Genomic DNA, 17,927 nt, shown 5'->3' on the forward strand with positions numbered 1-17,927 from the left:
CAGATAGAATAAATGCGTATATGGCGTGCTGTCCGAGGAGAGGGCTCCGGGCTCAGTATTCAGCCCGAACCCAGAGTACTCCCCCCGTGTTCCTGGCTGTGAAAGAACAAGCCAAGAGTGAGGAGTCGGGGTGGTGGAGGGATGCTGAAAACTGTCAAGGAATGTTAGGTGAGTTGACAAAGTGATATATATGCTTCCTCTCATGCTGATAGGGTAGACATGGTAATTGTTTGATTGGATTGATTGGAGACATTAGCGGGAGCTGTAGTCCGTCGGTTTTACTCTCGCCTGCGTTCAGTGTCGAGTGCGAGGACGCAGGTAGGTTGAGACCTGAGATGTTTTGTGAAGTTCATCTGAGGACTTAAACAATTGAACAAGATGGAAAGAAGCTTTATTGGGCGGTTTAGTCTGAATGCAGTTTCTTATGTTCAGTGCATTAAACCTAAACATCATCCCCACTTTTGAGCATTGATGTGACCTTGATTGGTCTCTTTTTAAAGAAGATTATTGTGAAAGCATGAAAGTGTAAAAATGTTATAGAAGTTTAAGTTTACTGTAAAGCAAATATATTGAACTAAATATTTAGTTTTTCATTTTATTAAAATTTTTACTAAATAAATCATTTGGACACTAACATTGCTAGAAAATCAAAGCCATATGTGTAACAAAGTTGTTTTCCAAAATTTTAAGTTGATATCACAAACATTGTGTCCGTTAATTGAATTTAAAGTACCGTTATTATGGTAGCGTTATCATAATGCTCAATTTCAAATGATGTGTAACACATTTGCAAGTGATGAATAGTTTACACTTTAGATTAGGGGATGCACAAAGTGCTGTAAATGATTTATTCATGCGTTTAGACATCGTGTTGAACACTGTTACTTACCTGTTACAAATGATCTTGCATTTACAACACTTTCTGCACCCTCTAATTGCTACATACATACATACAAAAAAATTCATATTTTGTACATGATTAGTTAATCATTAACTAATCAATTGTAAATGACTTATAACTGAATCTACAAAACATAAATACAATAATTAACATATCACTTATTAATAATTTATGAACGCATAGTCATGTTTTATAAATAGTTAGTTAATCATTTACTAATCACTTGTAAATGACTTGTAACAGAATTTACAAAACATTCATAAAATGTTAGTATAACACTTGCTAATCATTTATGAATGTTTTGTAAACAATTAGTTTATCATTAACTAACCACTTATATATGACTTACAACTGAATGTTATTATAAAGTGTTACCAAAACGGGTTTATTATTATTTTTTGATTGCAGCAGTGAATGCATAATTTAAAAATGTATTCGATTTTGACTGTTCCAGGACCATCAGGACCATCAGGACCATCAGGACTTTCAGAACCAACACTTTTAATGGCAACGGTGGACATGAAAAACCCAGAGATCAACAATCAGCATTATCAAAATAAGAAGAAAATATCCAAAGCTGATATCGGCAACCCATTCAATTTTCGGTGAGTTCACTTTTATGTTCAAACCCACATGGAATTGGTACTAAGATGCGTTTGGTCGATCGGATCACAAGTAGACGAGGGAGACACATTCCTGTTTACACCTGCCATCTTTTGTCCACTTTCAACCACTTCTGTTCTGTCCTGATTTCTTTGAGGGGAGGGTAAATGTATGTTTTTCTTTAGATCTTACGATCTAATTGTCAATAAGCTCACACAATTGACATACAATCGCGAAAGGAGACGCAGCAGCTTTCGTTTCTGCTCTGATAGCCACAAGACCATGCAGAACGCTGTGAGTGTGTGTTATAAATCAGGAATGGCGAGAGAACATTGTGCTTGGTACATTTTCGTCTTCAAACCAAACTTGGGTCTTCAGTCGACGAAGTTTAAATCCTGTCTGGCTTGCGCGCTTCCCATAACAAGTTCACACAAGTCGGTAGGCGGAAAGTAGGTGGTCTTCAAACACATTCGACCACATAAGCGTTTACACTACGAACGCAATCCGGTCAAATGCGTTTTCAACAACCTCTGGAATTTCTCGAAAGTGGACAGGCTCAAAACATTTAAGCCCCCATTTACACCTGTATTTAGCGTTGTGCACTTATTATCCGATCAACCAAAACCCATCTTAATACCAGGTACTATATTGTAATACTATGTTGTGATAGAAAGTGCAATCAGATGGACACTTGTTGTTAATATATCCCAGACGTAATAATCTGGCGGCTGTATTCCAGGAATCATGTTTAAGTGAACTCATGAGTGAAATATGATTTTTTTTTAGGCACGTTGGCCATGTAGGATGGGATCCCAACCCAGGCTTAGATGTAAGTATTTCCGCCACTGCATGTTTGCATGTTAGCATTTATTGCAAAACGCATAAAGTCGTGATGTTCGATGTTGCATGCATGTCATCTTAAGATGCAGTTGTTTACACGATTTCATCACAGTCAGGAGGTCATGACGGGATATGATTCAAGTCATCTCTTACACAAAGTGATTGCAGGGGATATATCTTCATAATCTAAAGCAATCCTTCACCCAAAAATCAAGGATCATATTTCACTTATTGAGCTGGCAGTGTGTTTTAGATCTGTGTGTGCTAGTTTTTAATTTTAACTCCTCTGAATGAGAGATTACATAAAGAGCATTTATTCTGGGTTATGGTGGGATTATGCTTGGTAAACTATCTGCAGGAGTGCTAGGAAATAATTATTAACTTTAAGCAGCACATTCGTCTGTTTCTGTGGTTGAAGAATTTGCTGAAATATTGTGGCCACCGAAAATACGTTTTCTATGTGAATATATTAAAAACGTCAATTTATTCCTGTGATCAAAGCTGAATTTTCAGCAGCATTACTCCAGCATTACCAGTCTAACATTACCCAAGTCACATGATCCTTCAGAAATCATTCTGATATCCTGATTTGCTGCTCAAGAAGCAGAAGTTAATTCAGATTTTATTTAGATTTGATTTGTATTTTGATTCTTTCCAGTCATTTACTGATGGTTCACTTCTTGTCTTTTCTCAGTTGAATAACCTGGACCCAGACCTAAAGCAGTTGTTTGACATGTGTGGCATTTCTGAGGACCAGCTCAAAGACAAAGAGATATCTAAGGTCATTTACGACTTCATTGAGAAGAAAGGAGGAGTAGAGGCTGTAAAAAAGGAACTTCGACAAGGTGAGTCCAAGAGTTTGGGTGCAGCTACCAGGTTGTGATGTTAGAACTTATCTAAGCAAGAAAGATTGTATGTTGTACTACAGCAGAGTAATATTTAAATAATTTGTCCTTCAGGACACCGAGGTGGTGTAGTAGGTAACTTTCCCTTTTGCATGAGTCTGCAGTGATAAAAACAAAACCATTTTTTTGCAGTGACCCAATCAGAAGGCTTGCATCCAAACTATTGTTACTACAAGATTTCTCTGGGCTGATGATGTGTGTATATCTAGGAAATACTTGTAGTGCCTCTAGTAAGAAGTTGGAGTTGGAGTCAAGACCTTAAGTCACACCAAAACTAGACCTTCCCGGATTCAAGAACCCTGGAGTGACATTTATTTATACGTTGGGTTTGACTTTAAAGTGGACTTTAAAGTGCATTAGCAAGTCGTTGGACAAGGATAGAGAAAAATGTCCAGGGTGCTCAAGGAGTTCAAAAAAGTTTTTTTAGAAGGTGCTCTTTGGGGTCGGGAATTCAGTGAATAATAATAGAAGAAAATCCAAGGCACTCTTCCTTTAGAAATTAATAAAAAGCCTTTATTTGACTGGCTATTTCATGTTAGAAAATTTTGGACGAGGATATTGGATGCTATTTGTTTAACACATTGTTCGGGTGGGAAATATGAGCAAAATATTACATCAATGTATTGATGAAATTTTTTGGGGGTAATTAAGGTTTTTATGCGTTTCACTACTGTTTAAATGAGTCAGAAGTCGAGATGACAACACGTGATGTCATATTCGGAGCTGTTCACGTCCTGACTGTGTCACGGGGGATTGCAGGCAAACAGACGAAGACGAAGAATAGAGTCCCAACTAAATTTTTAATGAGCATTATTTTAATAAGCAGGCAATCGGGCAGAGCAACACACACTAAATGTAAGAGTGACCGGAAATTGAAAGACTATAAAGGAAGAACTTAAAGGAGTCATAATGTTGAGTTACCTTGGATACCCAAATGCTCTATTATAGTATTTTAGGCACTTCTAAAAAAGAAAAGTGGAAAAAAAATCAACACAGAGCCCCTCAGACCCTTATTTCTAAAGGCATTATTGTCTCGCGAGATCTGATGCGATGTTTTGGCTGTCGTGGACGGTCATTATAATAATGCAAATGAGGGGCGCGTTGATTGGTTGCAGGAATGTATTTTACTACTTCCAAGCGGTACAAAAACATAGACAAAATACTGCAATAGCTCAATAAATGTGACGGTACTTATTGTTAGTGAAATTGTAATCACAACCAAAGAAAAAAGAAAAAATACACCATTGCCAGATACATTCTTACAGGAGCCCCACTAACTGAAAGCTATTTTCAAACTGCATGTTTTGCATGAGTTTGGCTAATAATGTTTAGTGGTATATTGTTTTCATACTTGCATTTAAACAGTTTTAGCCACTGAGCATGGACTCCTGTAACGTCACTACTGTAGCTGCTAGTGTAAAACAAAGTCGAAAGATGTGGCTAGCATTCGTAGAGTCCATTCCCCGTGTTTACCTCGAAGGTAACGTTACATACAATAGCCGCATTAGCAGTTAGCTGCTATTTGTTAACCACAGTAGAGCAATAAAAACACAGTCTTACCTTTTCAATTTCTGGCAAGTCCCTGATGGTTGGGATGGCACCTTTTCCCAAACGGAGCTTCGAGGCCAAGTTCGCCTGATACTGCCCCAAATTTGTAAAAGATTCCGGTGTAAAATGTTTAGCACACACACCTAACGATACGCCACTTGAAAGAGTTGTTGGGACAGCGTCATTAAAAATGAATTTCATCCACTGTTCCCTGATAGTTTCGTCCGTTTTTGGTAGATAAAACACATTTGCATGTTGTTTGTGGCAGTCACCCACAGAGCATCTCAGGTGTGCACTCGGTTTCTCCATCTTTCTCGAGTCGACTAAACTGAATCTGAGGGGGAGAGGGGGAGAGGGGCGGGCTTCCCGCGGCATAGGTTTGCGGTGTCCATATTTGGTATATCCTCCCCCGTCTTGACGTCAAGAAGGGGAAGAAATCAAAATCTCGTTTTTTCGTGCGCGTGCACGTGGCCTATTTTACAAACCCCGAGGTAAACAAACGCTTCACTTTTAAATATCGGCTTCCCGGCCAGTGTATAATCATTATGCAATCATAACATACATTGATTCTCGTGGAAAAGTGAAATTTCTACATTATGACTCCTTTAAGTAATGACTCAAACAAGATAATTAATGACATGCACCTTAACAAAATGAACTAATAACAGTAACCATAGAAACAAAGGAGTGGCGGGAAAATCAAACAAATAAACACATAAGATGAATGAATCAAACAAAAAATCCATGATAACTAAGACAAACTGAACATAACTGTGACAGACTGGGAGCAAATTCCAATCACTAAGAAACCTTACATTTTAAGTCATGCAGTGGTGAATTTAGTAATAATCATCATCTTAATTTTGTCTTGCAGAAAAACGACGAGACCCACCTAATGGTAAGTTGTTTACTAATGAATTACATGAATGTTAATTCTGTCTAGACTAAACTTTACATAGGACTGACAAAGTTTACCAGTTAAAATGTGTTTATGTCTGCTTTATTTTCTGTTTATTTTACTGAAAGAAAATAACTAGTGTTTTTTAGGACCATAACAATTTTTTATTGAGGCATTATTATTATGACAGTTAGCCCCCAAATTATAATTACTCATAATCGATTATAAATATAATCTATCATCTCTGAACACCTGGCACTGGTATATGCAGCTATATACTATTGGGGCTCTGGCAGCTACTGTATCTATACAGTTGGGCAATCAAATCTTTTCACCGGTATCACTAACTACAGACTGGTTTAGCCAACGTTACGTATTTAGATGGTAGAGCATAAGTAGAGAGAATAATTCAGTACACTTGTCACTTAGTTTATGATATTAAATTAGTTATCTTACCCAGTATATGGGAAGCGGGAAAACGTAGTGGGCGTGGCCAACCTGCCACTTCAATCGATAGTGACCAATAGAAATTGCTTTTCATCCTGGTGGGTACAGACCGTCCACTGAGAAACAGCTTCACTCGCAAGCAAAACTTTTCAACTCTCAAGCCAAAGATTAAGACCCGCAAAAAAAAAAAAAGAGAGCAAAATGTGTGGGTTTGTGATGAAAAGTGTTTGAAGAGTACAAAGAAAAATAAAAATTTTCAAAGATTTACATGCACTGCAAATTTACATGCACTGTTATCAACTTATATTTCTGAGCCTTAAAAATACTTTTTCCCCCTATTTTTTTTTATTTTAATTACAAAATAATTGTATTTCTCTCAGAAGATTTTGTGTTGATAGAGGAGGCAGCATCTTCAAGGATAAACCTTGAAACCAATGATGCAACATCATCCAGTGTTAAACATCACCCTCTGGAGGTACACAAGCAAAAGCTAAATTGAACATTGTCAATTATCAATTACTTTAACAAAATTGGCCCTGATATATATATATATATATATATCTTTTTTTTTTTTTAGGTACTTGAGGCCCAGTGCCCAATATGCACAGTAACATTTCCAGTGTCAGAATTAGAATTGCATGCCAGCTCTTGTGGAGAAAGGTAATGGTAATAGTGACTTGCATTAAAGCTTAAAAACACCTCAAATTATTGTTCTCTGAAGCCATATGATCATTGTGTGATGAACAGGCCTACTTTAAACTGTATCAGTGACCTAATTAAATGTGGCAGTGCCAAAAACACAATCTTTATAAAAAATTATTGGACTCTGGGCCTTGAATGGCATGAGGTTGAGTGTTCCCATTCAGTTGGTTCACTCGGTACAACACATGACTAAGGGATATTGCGCTCTTGCACCATCTGCTGAAGAAACCTTTATTCGTGCCTCATTAACCATGTTCTTCAGCTCTTCACCGTGTTGCTAGAACACCATGATGCTACATTTTTCCACAAGAAGAAAAGTCAACGGTAGTGATTCTTGTCGAAACTAAGGCAGAAAAGAGAAAGCTTTTAGCACAAGTTTAGCTTTGCTAACAAATGACTAATAAGCTTTTCTCAAACTAAATGTTCCAACACGCCACCTTCACAAGAAAACCCACGGTGGGGACTCTTGTTGAAGGAAAAGGCATAAAAGAAAAGTTTTTAGTGTGAGTTTAGCACAACTAACAAATTGATAATAAACTTTTTCATGAAAAATATCTGAACATATGTTCTCGCCCCAGTCCTATGGCATGTGGGTGTTTAAGGTATACTCATGAGCACTGTCCAGTGTGTTTGGAATTGTCCTGTGGTTTCTTTCGTGCTCCCCTCTGTTTCAATGGAGTAATTGCAACTTTTGTGTCTGAGAGGGCTTCCCCAGTACCCAGTGTTCTCCTCAAGCAAAGTGCCTTTACTTCCACCCTATCTTAGATTTGCGACGGTTAAACAAACAGCAAACTGTTCCTGGCTGCAGACAGCAGGAAACAAGCAGTGCCACAAACATTTGCACTTGTTTTCCATTTACAAGCTCCGGAATTCCTGATAAATCTTAAAAGGGGCTGTTATATCTTGGTCTGGAGATAGATTCCGAGCAGAGCCGACAGAGGATTTTTGCAGCTGTCTGCGCAAGTTAGGCTGTGGAGGCGCTGGGCACTCAGTAGTGCATGCCACGCGACATTTAAGCATGTGTCAATAATGCCGTTGTGCGTTCAGGCCCAGATCCCCTGGGAAACCTGAATCTGTTGACAGAAATTATCTCCCTGGGCAGGGGTATGTCATGTGTAGTAGTGACAACAAATGTGTCAGAGAAACTCTGTAAGAAGAGAGTGGTCGACTACGCTGTAAAAGAGTCACATACTTTTTTCTCCTGGTGCTGAAACACTTGGCCCAGCAGGTCAAACGTGTTAGTGAAAATGAAAAATACGACAGTGGTGTGGTAAATAAGCAGGCAAGGGGTACTCCCTCTCTTTCTCCGCTGCAATTGGCATGGACGCTCTTGATACGGGGAAGACCTGTGGACCTGGAGTGGCGTGTGCAGTCTTGAGAAGTGGCGCAGATCTGGGATTGGTTTCGGCAGGGCCAATGTGGTTCTTTTTGCGTCTGCAGAAAACACGTGTCCCCCACTGTTTTCTTGATTATGGACAGGAATGCCCCACTAGGGGGTGGATGCTCTGTCGCATGTATAGCCTAGGACTCTGCTGGACGCAGAATGGCCTTTCACTGATTTTGGTGGCGTCTTGCTGGCCAGCGAAGACATGGTGCGCGAGCATCATGACGTTGCTGTTAAGGACACTATCTTTCCCTATGACCTGCTGTATATGTCTAAAGTCATGTCAGGAGTGCGCTCTCATTCGAGCTGCATGCCCTGTAAAATCTCTGACTCAGAGGAAGACAGGAGACTTGCTTTGTGCCCTGTGTGAGTTGTATGCAGGTACATTGGGCAGATTCAGATTATGTGCTCGTCTGACCAGCTTTTTGCCATGTTTTTCAACTCGGCCTGTGGAAAGCGGAGCTATCTAAACCACATCTTTCGCATTGGATTGTAGAGAGCTATATATCTATAGCATATAAGGAGTTGGTTCCGCCAGGAGGGGTGTGTGTGCACTCTACGAAGGCATGGAAATGTCATGGGCACGGTTTAAGATTTTCGTGCGGATGCCAGTTGGGTGTCACTCTGCACGTTTGTCCGGTTCACCAGCTAGATGACACTACTGTGACGTTGCTCAGTCCGTGCTCACCGCAGGGGTTTTTATAACCAGGGGCCGTCGCTCCCTTGATAAAGGGGTGTGTTGCGGTGCTGGTCCCTTACGTTTAGTTGAGCAACTTTGCGGGGCGTGAATTTATGTCCCATAGTCATGTGTTGTACCGAATGAACCGACTGAATGAGTTATGCATATAACTACTGTTTTCAAGGAGGGAAACAAGGTATAACACCTCTGAGCCCGGCGCAGTTGGAGGCTCGGTGAAGAGCTGGACTGAACAAGGGGAATGACGTGGTAGCCCCGTCCACGTCGTCATACGTCATTAGCCTTTCAGGCATGAATAAAGGTGTCTTCAGCAGATGGCGCTAGAGCACGATATCCCATAGTCATGTGTTGTACCTCGTTTGCCTCCTGAGAACAGTAGTTATATGCATAACTCAACGATCATTTTGAGGTGTAACATTTATTTAATATTTGTTTATACTATTGCTGAAGTGTTTCAGTAAACAACTGTATATACATGAATTAATATCTTTTTGCTTTGTTTTTTAACATTAGTCCAGATGGAGTTCCAGAAGAACTACAGTGCTCTGATTTGGATAATATCTCATGGTAACCTGACTATGGTCATTGCTTTGGTTCAAAACAGTACATTGCAAAGGTCATAAAAATATATATATATAATTTTATTATTTTTTTTACAGTGAGGAGGATGTGATTCGTCATGCAGCAGCACAAATAAACACCACAAATACATTTGAAATCTGTGTGTCACGAGACAACATGGTTGAGAGAGGTCTGAAGCTGTGGAAACGTCAAAAAACAGGAAGCCCTGTCAATCCCTTGAAAATCACCTTCCTGGGAGAGCCAGGAGTTGACACAGGGGCACTGAGGAAAGAATTTCTGTCCAGTGTGTATTTTGATTTAATCATGCATTTAGTAGACATGTAGAAATGTTTAAACCATTCCTACAATTTCATTATTCTAAAAAATACACTGTGTGCATCTGAAATGATCAGGGTTTTTTTTCAATGCCCTTCTCTAGCCTAATGATATTTTATATATTTTTTTCTGGATTTAGATATGGTTGCTGGCATTGAAAAACGTCTCTTTGAAGGTGATGCTAAGAATGGAAAAATGCCTAAGTACTCCCTCAATGATCTGGATAATGAGCTGTTCAAGTATGTGTCTTGCCTTTGGATTTTGAGTTTGCTTCATTTTCACACAATTAATTCTCAATCATTTACTCACCCTCATGGTATTCCAAACTTTTCTTTCTTCTGCAGAAGCAAAACACAAAATAACGTTTCAGCCGTTTTTGTCCATATAATACAATTCAGTTGGGTTTTAAACCTCATTGATTTTTATTAAATGCACAAAAACAGATGAGACATTATTCAGATTATCTTTTTCTTTTTTTTCTGTAAAAGAAGAAAAATTTGTAATCGCCCAAGAGTAAATAAATTACAGATTTATTTTCTTTATTTGAAGTAACATACAGTGCTTACACGCAGACGTTTATACAAATACACCACTCTATACTAGTGCCAAGAACGGTTGTCCATATATAAAACAATATATATCTTTAGAGTTGCAGGTCAAATATTTGCTGTGAGCATTGCCCAAGGAGGACCGGCACCACGGTTTATGCAAGAGTGGTGTTTCGAATACCTTGTAACTGGTAACATTAAAGGGAATGATGTACATGACACAGAGATATCACCACTAATCAAAATGGTAGGTTTTGTTGACAGAATTTCATTACATATAAGTTCTCTATTAATGATTGCCCATTAGTAAATTAGTTTGCTGGAATAACTGTTATCATGTTATAAAGCCACTGACAAATTTGTTTTGCTCTAAAATTAAATTAAATTAAATTCACAGTTATTTAGCACTTTTCACAATACAAATTGTTTCAAAGCATCTTTACAGAAAATGCATGAGTCTACGTTACAATTTAGAGTGATCTGTTATCAGAGGTGACTTTGTCCAAGTTATGTATTTCAGAAATGTACATATACAAATTGCACAGTAAGCTAATAATGTATTAATTTAAACAATGTACTAATTTAAGGCAGAAACAATGAGCTCATTGAAATAATGAATACATGTTTGTTAACAAATGATTAGGATATATAGATTTTTTTTTTTTTTTTGTACGTTTTGTTTGACCCCAAATGAGTTTAGTAAATCTGTAAAAGATTTTATCTTATATTCGAGTGTAACATTTAGTACAAGCACTTCAAAAGAGTTAAATCTGTGTCCTGTTTTCTGAGTAACATTAAGAATATCTCTATAGATAGTTGCAACACCGCCGCAACGCCGGACTCATTAAATAATCTGAAATAATAATTTGGTATAAGCCAGGTTTCAGTCAGGCAGAGTACATCAAAACTATAATCTGTCATACGGTGTGTAGCGTCTTGGAGACGTTCGACAGACAATGTTGTCCATCAGACAAATTTAGCAGTGAACCATGCTTGTCAATATTTATTAAAGATAAAATTTTACTTGTAGATTGAAGATGCATCTGATCTGTCCAACTACACAAAAGAAATCCTGGAATGTGGCTACACTGGACCAATCAACATTGACCACAAGAAAAGCATATTAAGGTATGTCAGCACTGAGAAAAAAATTGTCAGTTGTTATTGTTCATTTACATAAATATCAACTCTATTTCAATGCACGCTGTGTTGTAATATAGTACATGTGAAGCAGATGAAATTGAGCAATATCACACTCGCAATTATAGACTTGCTTGATGGGAGCTATGAGTCTTTCTATATATACAGACTCATACATAGTAGTAGTTCCCTTTCAGTCCGCTGACCAATTGGGATCTTGCCTGAGAACCCAAACAACTTCAAGTGTAAACTAAACAAGCAAATGGATATTGGCGTACGAGATTTGCATCACACACCCCACCCTGCGAAGAGGAGTATGAATGCTTGTGCGCTTGCATCACACATTCAAGCTTTCACTTCTGAGCCGAGCGTTTCTCACGATTCTGCTCTGCAATCATCATTCGAGTATGTACAACGAACCAAAAAGATGCTCCTCAGAGAGTGTTGGTGTGATGGCGCTTCAGCGGTGGTCGAAAATTCCTCTGCATTTATTGTAGTTCATCTAAAAGAGCATTGTGCACGCTGCAGGCTTATCAAAACATTCTTGCACGCTGTGCAGCGACCGTTCCCCCTGTGTGCCTCAGCACTAAAAGAGCCTTTTCCCTAAAAGAGCAAACGTAAAGTGAGTGTTTTAATGCCCCATCCGTGCATTTCAGGATGCGGTTGTTTCTTGTCCTCATCTGACGGCCATGACTGCTGTCTCACATGCCTTGGTATAAGCATAAGACGGCGTTCGTGGGTGGTTCATGTTCTCGCATGAGAGCATAGCCACTTCGACATGCCAGTCACGACTCTTCTTCATCCGGAAAGCTTGAGTACCTTCTGCTGTTGACCAGTCGCTGCTTGTGTGTAAAAGCACAGGTCTGTTAGACACTTTGGGAGATTGAGGATCTCAGCGAGAGCTTATCCGCCGGGCAAAATCCCCTTAAACCTCCCGCTCCTCAGTGTGTCGTGTGCTGTCAAGCCGCCGGCTGTCACGGCAACACAGCGCGTTGCTCGCCACTCTAGATAAGGATCAGATGTCGATTGCTGCATCGGAGAGAGGGCTATTATGCTCTATTATGAAGATAATACTGAGCTTCCCTCTGTTCATGCTTAATTGGATTTGACAGCCATGCTTTCCCGGGCTGCTGTGCGCTCAGTCTCGTTCTGAACTTTCGTGGCTAGTGTTTGGGGTCGCAGCGTAACGCGTAAATCGCCTTTCCCCGCCCCTTTGCCTTTCTTCCCAGATGTGCATGAAGAACTTTGGCAGTATGGAAGCATATTGGCGCCAATATGGAACGCCAGAGATGCCATAATCTGCTTTAAAAGTTTTTCGTCTCTCGCTACCCTTGATGGTGGGGCGGTCAGGGGGTGTTGCAGTGCATCCCCGCAATGTGCTGCACCTGGTGGGGTCATCCACAGCTCCCACCCAGCACCTGTGAGACATCAGCCGCTTTCACTGCTGGGGCTTACAGTGCTACTGGTCAGGCCACCTACGCTCAGCATGCGATGGCACCCTGCAAGTCTACTAAGCCAAAGCACTCTTATGCAAGAGGGTAGTTCTGAGGTGGAGTTCCTGCAACTGCACATGATGACTGACCGTGATCAAGTCACTGTGCAGGCCCTCGGCCAGATGATGTCCACCTTGGTGGTCCTGAAGTGCCCCCTGACTAAACCTTGTAGGGGTGCGAGATGTCGATTAAGTGTGCTTTCTCGATGCTCCCATCTCACAAGGTGGCCTTTTTGGCAATGCTGTCGAGGAGTGTGCCCAGCAGTTCTCGGCAGTCCAGAGGCAGGCTGAGGCAATCAAGAGCTAGGCCATCGTGAGCTGCCCCTCAGTCTGCTCTTTGCCAAGGGCATCCATTCCCCTGCAGCAAAAAAAAACAAAACAGGCGCAGCCAGCTCAGACGTGACGTCAGTTAAGTTTTAAGCCGCACACGCCACTCCGGGACGCTGTGCCTTCCCGGTCAGGTCCCTGCGCTCCACCTCGCTGCCCCACTGCCCCTTCCTGCAAGAACCCTCGCTCCACCCTGAAAGTGTATGTTGCCGCTATCGCCGCACATTATGACGCAGCCTGTGGGAAAACAGAACCTGATCATCAGGTTCCTGAGGGGCGTGAGAAGGTTAAATCCTCTGCGCCCTCACCTTCTACCCTCTTGGCAGCTCTCTTTGGTCTTAACAGCCTTACAGAGAGCACCCTTCGAACCACTGCACTGGCTTCAGTTAAGAGGGTGGGGGACCTGCAAGCATTTTTGGTCAACGAATCGTGCCTAGAATTCGGACTGGCCAACTTACATGTATTCCTGAGACCCCGGCCCGGATACGTGTCCCGGATACGTGTGATACACTTCCTTCATGGATCAGGTGGTGAACCTGGTAGCGCTGCCACTGGAGGAGGCAGACCCAGCCCTTGCTTTGCTGTCCCATCCGCGCTTTGCACCTGTACGTGGACCGAACGCAGAGTTTCAGGACCTCAGACTAGCTCTTTGTCTGTTATGGAAGACAGTAGAAGGGAAAGGCTGTCTCAAAGCAGATGTTGGCCCACTGGATAGTGGATGGAATCCACTAATTTCTCCCTATGGGAGGGGCTGGAAGGGGCAGCAATAGTGGCACTTTAGGAGGGATTGCAATACATCAGCTTCGTTCTGATATCGAACGTGACTGACTGAAATGGAATGTCTAGGTTACTTATGTAACCTTGTTCCCTGAAGGAGGGTACGTAGATGTTACATCCCGTTGCCACAACTGCTGTACCCCCTCTGGATGGCCGGGACACACCGTCTTGGCTGCACAGCGGAAAACTTGAATTCCATTCATACCCCTCTTCGCGGGGTGAGGTGCACGATACACTTCGAATGTAATTGGGCTCTCAGGCAAGATCGCAATTCGTCAGCTGAAGTAACTACTCTGTTCCCTCCTTCATTAAACGTTCTTTAAACAAAGAATTAATTTCAATTCTACAAATAACTTGTATAATCTGCTTTGGAGTTTTGAATGCCCTGCTTTTAAATATGAAGCATTTTAAACCATTTTTATTTTTGTCTTTATTTTTGTTATGCCAGAGCACTTGCTCTACATATTACAACAAAACGCATCCCAATGCTGCAACAACTGCGGGAGGGCCTTGAGATATATGATCTTATTAAAGTCATGCAGAGAAAGCCACAGGAGTGTCACAATCTCTTTGTTATAGGATATAATGACAAAGTATGTAGAAATACAGTTTTGAGCATTTACTTATTTCGGTTATTGTAGTATGGCACAAATGACAAATATTAAAATCCATTTTTATGCTTTTATTTTTGGTGTTTAGGTTGACTCCCATTACATTTTATCCCACCTGGCCCCAGAGATGAGCCCAACTGGTTCGACTAAACAAGTGAAAGAATCAAAAATCATGGAATTCTTTCAAGATTTCCTTCTTGAACTTGAAGGTATGGACTAATATATAGTATAATGTTGCTGCTGTAGTTTCCATTGTAAAAGGGAATGAATAAAATAAAACATTAATTCTAATTTCATCTCTTTATTTATTCTAAAGACACACAACCAGAAGATGGGGCAGCAGGAGAAACCTTGTCTGAACCAAAGATAATGCAATGGATTACTGGGCAAGCTCACAGGCATCTGCTTGTATCAGAAAGGGAGACATTTAAAATAGTTATTAAATTTGACCATTGCTGTCTACAGCACATGCCAAAACACACGGTGTGTTACCCAGTTGTCAGTGCTTGCACCAATACCATAACATTCCCCATAGTCCATATGGTAGATTACGAGTCTTTCAAAACACTCTTGCAAACTGCTGTTACATATGGGGAAAGCTTTGACAGAATGTAGCAAATTTGCTGGAATTGTCTACTGTAGAAATCCACAGTTCAATGATTCATGTATATCATTTATAGCATTAGCTCTTACGATGTTCATGTTTTACTAACTTTACTCTTTGTAAGGTTTTTAAAGGGATAGTTCATGTTTACCAAAGCATTAGTTCTTACAATGTTCACGCTTTACTCTACGGAATGTTGTTCACTCTTTACTAACTTTACTCTCTGGAATATTTTTAAAGGGATAGTTAATTTACACCAAATCATTAGTTCTTACAATCTTCACTCTTTACTACAGTAGCCTTACTCTTGTTGTTTACTCTTTAGTAACTTTACTCTTTGGAATGTTTTTACAGCATTAGATCATGTAAATCAAAACATTAGTTAATACAATGTTCACGTTTTACTCTTCATAATGTTGTTTACTCTTTACTAGCTTTACTCTCTGGAATGTTTTTAAAGGGATAGTTCATTTATACCAAAGCTTGTTCCTATGATGTTCACTCTTTACTCACTTTACTCTTTGAGAGGTTTTAAAAGGGATAGTTCATGTATACCAAAGCATTAGTCATTATAATGTTCACTCTTTACTAGCTTTACTCTTTGGAATGTTTTTAAAGGGACGATTCATGTATATCAAAGCATTAGTTATGATGTATAAGTAACATGATGTATCATATAAAAACTTATAAACCATCTACTTATGATCTGTTTTTTTTTCTTCATAATTTACAATTTAAGATAACATGTATATAGTAAATAGTTTGCATACAGTTTACATTTGTAAATAGTTAGCACACAACATATTAATAATTCCTGACTGTATAGTCATATTTTGTAAATGATTAGTTCATCATTAACTAATAATTTTTAATAATTTATTTTTTTTAATGTTAGCATACCGCTTATAAATCATTTATGAACATATAGTCCTGTTTTGTAAATTATTAGTTCATTAATAACTAATAGCTTATAAGTGGCATTACTGAATTTACAAAACATTCATAAAATGTTAACATGTCATTTATTATTCATCTATGAACATAGTCATGCTTTGTAAATGATTAGTTCATCAGTAACTAATGACTTATAACTAAACATTATTATAAAGTGTTACCAAAAACTTTAAATTTAAATATGAATATGAAAAAATATGAAAAAGTTTAAATGCACTTACATAACAGCAACAAAAACTCTGCTGGGAAAAATATGAAGAGTTCAGATGCAAAAGCCTCTCAGGCCTTGTTTACACTGCAGGTCTTGATGCCCAATTCTGATTTGTTACCTTTATCCGATTTTTTTGACCGTCCGTTTACACGTTCTTTCAACTGTGACCCATATCCGGTTCATGTGTTTACACTTGCCATACTATCTGAAACATCGCGCATGCTTAAAGGGTTAAATTCTCTTGCACAGATGGGCGGACACGAAATATACTTGATGCTAGCTCTGCGATATATGCGAAGTTCGCCAAACATCACCATGATTTTGAGGCGAAGGAGGACGAAAAGTGCCATCATTGCACATATGCTTCAGTTATTGTGTGTGAGAGAGATCTCAGGACTGGTGGGAGCATATTGTGTTTAAATATTGGCTTTAACGAGGAGCAGTGGGACTGAAATTTTGTTGTGTACAACAATATGTTGTGTCAACGTTTTTTCACATTCCTCTCCTACGACGACACAACGTTTTGTCGGGCCATCTGTCCCTTTGCAGAAGCATGTCGGGGTTTCTCTCGTCATTAAACCACGGAGACGTAGCCTAATGCCTCAGAAAATCCGATCTGCCTGTTTACATGGCAGTCGCATTGGCACATATCCGATTTATGTCCACATATGAATGAGGCCTGAAACCGATCTCGAAATATCCGAATGCATGCGTTTTTTTCCTGTTTACACTGTCAACACATCGGATCTGTGTCACATATGAGCAAAAAATCGGAATCGGTGGGTCACATTTCACTGACAGTGCTAAGTGCCATCTGAAATTTTCTTCTTGAATGATAATTTTTATCAAGCTCGTATATTTAAGTTCAGTAAATTCACGTAAATAGCAATGAAAATTACCTATTAATTGTCATTTAAGTGAAATTAGTGAACTTAAATGTACAAGCTTGATCAAAATTATCATTCTAGAAGACAATTTCAGATGGCATTTCAGAGGCTTTTGCATCTGAACTCTTCATATCAAAAAAAAAAATGTATTGCTAGATAAGTGCATGTAAAACAATTGAATCTATATAAAAAAGAAAAGACAAAGAAAAGGGTGCCAGGGGATAATAACAAAAATATCAGAATAAAGGTGTATTCACGTATGGGCGACAGCAATCCTCACTCGCTCTTCTCTCAGACCGACGGTGGCAGTAGCGGGAAAACGTAGTGGGCGTGGCCAACATTTCATTTCAATCGAGAGTGACCAATAGAAAAAATGCCTTTCATCCTGGTGGCTAGAGACCACCCACCGCTTCACTCGCAAGCAAAACTTTTCAACTCTCAAGGTCAGTATGTTTGATTGAATAAAAAAGACACAAAGGAAACTTCCTTAAAAAAATTTAAGGAAAAATTAATGAAAATTTGATTTTCATGGAAAGTCCAAAAACACAGCTAGG

General features: G+C 39.6%; 2 protein-coding genes across 2 annotated transcripts in view; both read left to right on the forward strand.

Annotated features, from left to right (window-relative positions):
- The window catches only part of LOC311288980 (actin nucleation-promoting factor WASL-like), a 30,587-nt gene extending 26,124 nt beyond the window's left edge, over positions 1–4,463 (forward strand). The window contains exons 9-11 of the mRNA XM_084406713.1: positions 1,356–1,506; positions 2,291–2,333; positions 3,039–4,463. Coding sequence (XP_084262839.1) covers positions 1,356–1,506; positions 2,291–2,333; positions 3,039–3,227 — 383 coding nt within the window. The 3' untranslated portion in view covers positions 3,228–4,463. The remainder of the gene's footprint in view (positions 1–1,355; positions 1,507–2,290; positions 2,334–3,038) is intronic.
- A 2,015-nt stretch (positions 4,464–6,478) lies between these two features.
- LOC311288981 (G2/M phase-specific E3 ubiquitin-protein ligase-like) lies at positions 6,479–16,017 on the forward strand. The gene is made up of 10 exons (XM_084406714.1): positions 6,479–6,617; positions 6,720–6,802; positions 9,439–9,492; positions 9,585–9,790; positions 9,962–10,061; positions 10,470–10,617; positions 11,401–11,498; positions 14,555–14,699; positions 14,806–14,926; positions 15,034–16,017. The coding sequence occupies exons 4-10, from the start codon at positions 9,664–9,666 to the stop codon at positions 15,330–15,332; spliced, it is 1,038 nt and encodes a 345-aa protein (XP_084262840.1). The 5' UTR covers positions 6,479–6,617; positions 6,720–6,802; positions 9,439–9,492; positions 9,585–9,663; the 3' UTR covers positions 15,333–16,017.
- Positions 16,018–17,927: the final 1,910 nt, after the last annotated feature.

This window comes from Rutilus rutilus, assembly GCF_951802725.1.
Source record: "Rutilus rutilus genome assembly, chromosome: 4".
Classification (NCBI taxonomy): Eukaryota; Metazoa; Chordata; class Actinopteri; order Cypriniformes; family Leuciscidae; genus Rutilus; species Rutilus rutilus.

Bases quoted from the DNA above. Each gene is read 5' to 3' on its own strand.
- LOC311288981 (XM_084406714.1), top strand. From the start codon at position 9,664: ATGGTTGAGAGAGGTCTGAAGCTGTGGAAACGTCAAAAAACAGGAAGC. The intron at 10,618-11,400 runs GTAGGTTTTGTT...TTTTACTTGTAG, and splicing joins TATCACCACTAATCAAAATG to ATTGAAGATGCATCTGATCT. The intron at 14,927-15,033 runs GTATGGACTAAT...TTTATTCTAAAG, and splicing joins TTTCCTTCTTGAACTTGAAG to ACACACAACCAGAAGATGGG.